This window comes from Alligator sinensis, unplaced genomic scaffold (genome assembly GCF_000455745.1).
Source record: "Alligator sinensis unplaced genomic scaffold, ASM45574v1 scaffold850_1, whole genome shotgun sequence".
Lineage (NCBI taxonomy): Eukaryota > Metazoa > Chordata > Crocodylia > Alligatoridae > Alligator > Alligator sinensis.
In genome coordinates, this window is record NW_005842742.1 from 36,674 (window position 1) to 42,801 (window position 6,128).

Sequence of the window (6,128 nt, forward strand, 5' to 3'; positions counted from 1 at the left end):
CCACCCGTCAGTGTTTGGTTGACCCCCCCCTCCCCCCCAACAGGCAGGAGAGGGGGGCAGGCTGGGCTGCAGCTGACCCAGCACAGCTGAGGGGGCTATTTTTAACTCCTGGCAGCTGCACTGAGAACCCAGGTGTCTAGGGGAGGGGAGGAGGGTGTGGGAGGGGGGTCCTGCCAGTGCCCCTGGTCTCTGTGGTAAGGGCCCCAGGAAAGGCATGGCCGCAGTGAGCACACCCCTCCACCCCAGCAGGAGGGGGGCAGGCTGGGCTGCAGCTGACCCAGCACAGCTGAGGGGGCTATTTTTAACTCCTGGCAGCTGCACTGAGAACCCAGGTGTCTAGGGGAGGGGAGGAGGGTGTGGGAGGGGGGTCCTGCCAGTGCCCCTGGTCTCTGTGGTAAGGGCCCCAGGAAAGGCATGGCCGCAGTGAGCACACCCCTCCACCCCAGCAGGAGGGATCTTGGCAGCCATGAGGCTTCTGGCTCCAGGAGTCATCATTAGGTTCCAGAGTGAACAGTGCCAAGAGCCAGGCTCCCTCCACCTGGGGAGGGTGATCTTGGCCCTGCACATGCTAGAAATTTCTTTGGGACCCTTGCTACTGTATGTGGACCCTTGCACACCACTAGTGACCCCAATGCACACGATCCCTGCACACACTAGCGGCAACTATTGCACACAGACCTTGGCTTGTGCTAGTGACCCTGTTGCACGTGGACCCCTGCATACTAGCAACCCAGATGCACACAGACCCTGGCACATGTTAGCGACCCCATTATACACAGACCCTTGCATGTGCTACTGACCCTGTTGCACGTGAACCCCCTGCACCTGCCAGATATCCCACTCCACACACTACTGTGATCCCAACACAAGGTCTTCCACAGGCTAGTGAACCCTGTGCACACACACTCCTACACACTGTACGTGCACCCCTGCACACACTAGTGACCCCAAGACACATGGACTTCTACACATGCTAATAACCCTGTTACACAGGGAGCTCTGCACACGCCAGCGGCCCTAATGCATGTGAACTCCTGCACGCACTAATGACCGCAGTGCACATAGACCCCTACACGTGCTAATGAGGCCACTGTACACAGTACTTTGCACATGCCAGTGACCCCATTGCACACAAATGCCTGCACACACTAGTGACCCCAACACACATGCACCCCTGCACGTTAGTGACCCTCCTGTACCCAGACCTTTGCACGCACCAGTGACCTCACTGCACACACTAGTGACCCCAAGGCACATGAACCTCTGCACATGCTAGCACACGAACCGGGGAGGGGGGCAGGGGAGGAGGGGGGGGCTGCCAGCTGGCACCCTGCCCCCCTGCCCCCAGCTGCATTCCTGTGCGGAGGGGGGGCACTGAGGGATTATGGTAGAATTCCTGCCTGGCATTCCCCCAGCATGCACTGAGGCAGGCCCCTCCTCACCTCCCAGTGATACCCAGCCCCCACTGGCACCGAAATGCAGCTGACTCTGGGGTGTGGCAATGAATTTGGGCTCTCAAGGCACAGCTCCCTCTCCCTCACAGACACCCCTTGATCTCAGTCTCTCTTTGCAGGTTATTGAGGACTTGGTTCGTTAGTAACCCCCACCCCCCCATAAATCCCCTCATGCCTCCCACCCATACTGACACCCCTTGATCCCAACCCCCCTACAGCCCCCTCCCAGGGGTCTCTGTAAATTAACAAGGACCTGGCTCATTAGCAGACCCCAGGGGCTGCCCCCAACGCTGAACAGAGCTGGATAACAGCCACTGCCCCCTTGATCCCAGCTCATTAACAGCCCCCCTGGGCCATGCCACACAGAGCGGGAAAACAACCTACTATACCCCCCAGGCCCCAAAGGGGCTCCCCCCCAATGCAGACATACTGATACCCCTTGATCCCAGCCCACCCCCCACATCCAGTGCCCCTTTACTGCTATAGATTAACGAGGTCCCAGTTCGCTAGCATCCCCAGGGGGCTTCAATCCCCACCATGGCCCACAGAGCTGGAAAACCACCTCCTATACCTGCCCCAGATACTCCTTGATCTTAGCAGCCAGCCCACCCATCATCCAATGCCCCTTGATTGCTATAGATTAACAAGGTCTCAGTTAGCAGCCCTGCCCGGCTTCAACCCCCTGCATCCCCAATGCTATGCAGAGGTAGATAACCTCCTACACCCAACCCTTGATCCCAGCCGCCTCCTCCCCCCCCCAGATTAAGAAGGTCCTGGCTCATTAGCAGCCCTGGGGAGCTTCAAACCCCCCATACACCTTGATCCCAATCCCCCCCCACATCCAATGCCCCTTGATTGCTATAGATTAAGGACGTACCAGCTCATTAGCACCCCTGGGGGGGTTCAACCCCCGCCCCATTCGATGCAGAAGTGGATAACAACCTTCCCCCCCCACCCCCCCGACCCACCTGTGGAGGGCTGGCGGTGACAGCGGGAGGAGGGAAGATAGCAGGCCGGCTGCTTGCCGCCCCAGCCCAGGCGCAGGGCCGTGAGCGGGGCTGGAGGCCCCTCCAGGGCCGAGGGGATCACCATGGGGCTGGATGGGGGCCGTGGGGGGCCCGAGGCCAAGGAGAGACAGGGAGGGAGGCAGCTGCCAGCCACAGGGCTGAAAGGAGACTGACAGAGGGCAACAGCTGAGGTTGCCACTCAGTGGTGGGGAGGGGCCCCCAGCTGGCCCCACCCCACTAAAGTCCTAGCACCAAATCCCAGCTTGCGACCGGGGCACCCAGAGCTACCTATGAGCTACTAAAAGCAGTGTGAAAGGAGTCTGGAGAGGCAAAAAGCATATTGAGTTGTTCCCTCTGGTCCCTACTGAGGAGCACACACAGAGCCAGGTCCCCCAAGACGATGAAACTGAGGGATGCTCAGTCTTTGGGTGTGGGGAAGTGTTGAAGGGCCCCAACACAAGCTGGATCAGACCCCATGGGCTGGATGGGGGCCCTCCTGTCTATGCCTCCCTTGGCCCCTTGCCAGGGGATGGGGCATGAGCCTCCTCCCTCAGCCCTGGGCCCCCGGGGGCCATAGCCTGATCCAGAGAGATGGATTTTTCCACATGAATAAACACATGGAGGGATCGAGGGATGGATGCTTAAAAGGTTATAGGGATGAGGGATGCATGGAGATGGACATGGAGATGGATGGACCGACTGACACGGAGACGGATGGATGAATGGATAGATATAGCAACAGATGGGGGGGATGGATATGCATGGGTAGATAGAAATGGATAAAGATGGACAGAAATGGGTAGATATGGATGGATGGATGGATGGATGGAAACAGGCATGGATGAAAAACTGAGTAGACAGATATGTACGGATGGATGGACATGGAGATGGATGGATACAGAGACGGATGGGCAGATGATGGATAGAGATGGATGGATATGGGTAGAGATGGATGGATAGTTTAAAACTTATGAGTATGGATGAAAAAATGAGTAGACATATATATAGATGGAAACAGATGGACAGATGGAAAAGAATGAATGGATGGAGATGGGTGGATAGATATATATGTATACAAATGGAAAAATGGATGTAGAGATATGAACAGAGGGATGCGGATGAATACATGAATATGAATAAACCGATAGAGATGGATAAATAGAGATGAATGCATAGATGGGGATGGATAAATGAATGGATAGATGGATATATATGAATATGCATGGAGACATTGGTGCATAAATAAGATATAAGTATAAAAATGTAAATATGGCTAGATAAATATAGATTAATAAATGGATAAATGTGAATGAACAACTGAACAGATATATATGGATACGAATGGAAGAACAGAAACAAGTGGATACAGATAAATAAATGTGGGTAAGTGCGTGGAGATGGATGGATGGATGGATGGATGGATGGATGAATGGAGACGAAAAGATGGATAAGTAGATATGTGTGAATGTGGATGGAGGAATGGGCTAGGGATAAATATGAATATAAATGGATAGGCAAACACAGATAGACAAATAAAGACAGATGAATGAACAGACAGATGTGGATGGACAAGCAGATGGATATATATATCCAGTGGGGGATTGGACTAGATGTGACCCCCTTCCACCCCTCATGTTTTGTGATCCTGTGTGGATATGAATGGACCATGGATGGACAGGAACAAATGGATATGGATCCCCTGCAGCTGATCTCACTCACCAAAAAGCAGCCGCGCCACTTTTGAAACTCCCATGGCCGCTTCTGGAAGCAATGTGGCCACTTTTGCTGGCCGCCCCACTCCCCAGCCGGCGCTCGCAGGAGGGATACTGGTGCTCCCGCCTGCCCACCAGCTACACAGGGAGCATGGCCTGACAGGGGGCACTCTCAGGGTATGCACGTGAACCCCCTACACGTCGCCCCTGGGTACGGTGGGCATACAACTGTGGATAGAAAGACGGATGAAGATGGATGGACAAACATGGATAGATACGGGTGGAAGAGTGGTTGAATGTAGATGGATTTAGATAGAGGGATGGATAGACAGATGTGAATGAGTGCATGAATATAGAAATATGGAGGGAGATCAATAGATAGAGGGATAGACGTGGATGGACATGGATACATAAGGATGGACGCATGGATAGGGAAGAGTGGAGACAAGGGGACAGATGGATTTCTCCATACAAATGGACGAATGGCTACAGAAGGATATAGACAAATAAATACAGATGGACTTCTCACAGAGAGATGGATGGATATGGACAGACAGCGAGAGGACAGGTAGACTTCACACAGATGGATAGATGGACATGGACCATCTCCCTCTGTCTCACAGATCATTCACATGGATGGATGGACGGATGGATGATACAGAGATGGATGGATAGGTATACAGATAGATGGATGGGTATACAGACAGATGGACGGGCGCATGGACAGACAGATGTGAAAGGATACATGGGACATCTCCACCCAGATGGAGGGATGGGTGCGGATGAACGGATGCAGGGACAGATCAACATTGAATCGCACCCCCTGCCCAGCACCGCCTCCAGCCCTGGGGAAGTCGCCCCCTTCCTTTTGCCCCAGCTCCCACACCCACTCCAAGGTGACCCCGGGGCTGATGTGGGAAAGCTCGGGGACCCTGCCATAGGGCAGGGGTTCCTCCCCCAGAACCCTCCCATGTCAAGGCTCCTGAGATAGACTGGGGGCTCCAAGGTGCTGACTGGGGCTGGTTGGCACCCAGAGGGGTCATACCACATGCACACCCCCCACCTTTGCCCACCCCAAACCCCCTCCCTGCCACAGCTCTGTGACACCCCCCGCCAGGTAGCCACCCAGGCTCCAGCAGAGCCAAGGGTGGCCCATTCAACACCCCTCCCCTTTATATAGTCCAATCCAGGCTCTACAACATCAATGGGGTTTAATTTGACCTGGGAGATGTGGGGTAGGAAATGGGTAGGGGTAAGGAGGACAGGGCAGCCCCTGCTGCTGCCCCAGAGGAGGGGGTATGAAGCGGGTGGCAGAGTTGCTGGAGATCTCAGCCCAATTCTGAGGCAGGACTGGGACAGACTGGGAGGTACTAGGAGGTGGGAGCTATAGCCCTTATGACCCCCACCCCCAGCAAGCTGGCAGGGTTGGAAAGGGATGTGGGGGGGGTGTCACTGAAAGTCTTAACAGTTCTGAGGGGGGACTGGGAGTTACTGGGAGGAGGGGGGCTACATCCCCTATGCCCCCCCAGCAAGGTGGGGGGTGCCTCTGGAGGTCTCAGCCCAGTTCTAAAGGGGCACTGGGACAGGCTGGGAAGTACTGGCAGGTTCTGGGAGTGGGAGAACTATTACCCATATGCCCCCCCCCAACAAGGTGGGAGGGTAGGAAGGGGATGAGGGGGGTCTCTGGAGGTCTCAGCCCAGGTCTGAGGGGGTACTGGGAGAGGTTGGGAGATACTGGGAGGGGTGGTTATTGCCCCTATGCCCCCCAGCAAGGTGGGGGGGGGGCTCCCTGGATGTCTCAGCCCAGTTCTGAGGGGGCAACTGGGACAGACTGGGAGGCCCTGGGGTGGATATAGACCTTATGCCTACCCCCAGCAAGACAGGAAGGGGCTGGGGGAGTTGCTGGAGGTCTCAGCCCAGTTCCGAGGGGGCACTGGAACAGGCTGAGAGGTACC

The 6,128-nt window shown here is 55.4% G+C and overlaps 1 protein-coding gene across 1 annotated transcript in view; it reads right to left on the reverse strand.

Moving 5' to 3' along the window:
- The window catches only part of LOC102370674 (dual specificity tyrosine-phosphorylation-regulated kinase 1B), a 12,146-nt gene extending 9,473 nt beyond the window's left edge, over positions 1-2,673 (reverse strand). Inside the window, exon 1 of the mRNA XM_025216457.1 lies at positions 2,423-2,673. Within this exon, the coding sequence (XP_025072242.1) occupies positions 2,423-2,546 (124 nt within the window). The 5' untranslated portion in view covers positions 2,547-2,673. The remainder of the gene's footprint in view (positions 1-2,422) is intronic.
- Positions 2,674-6,128: the final 3,455 nt, after the last annotated feature.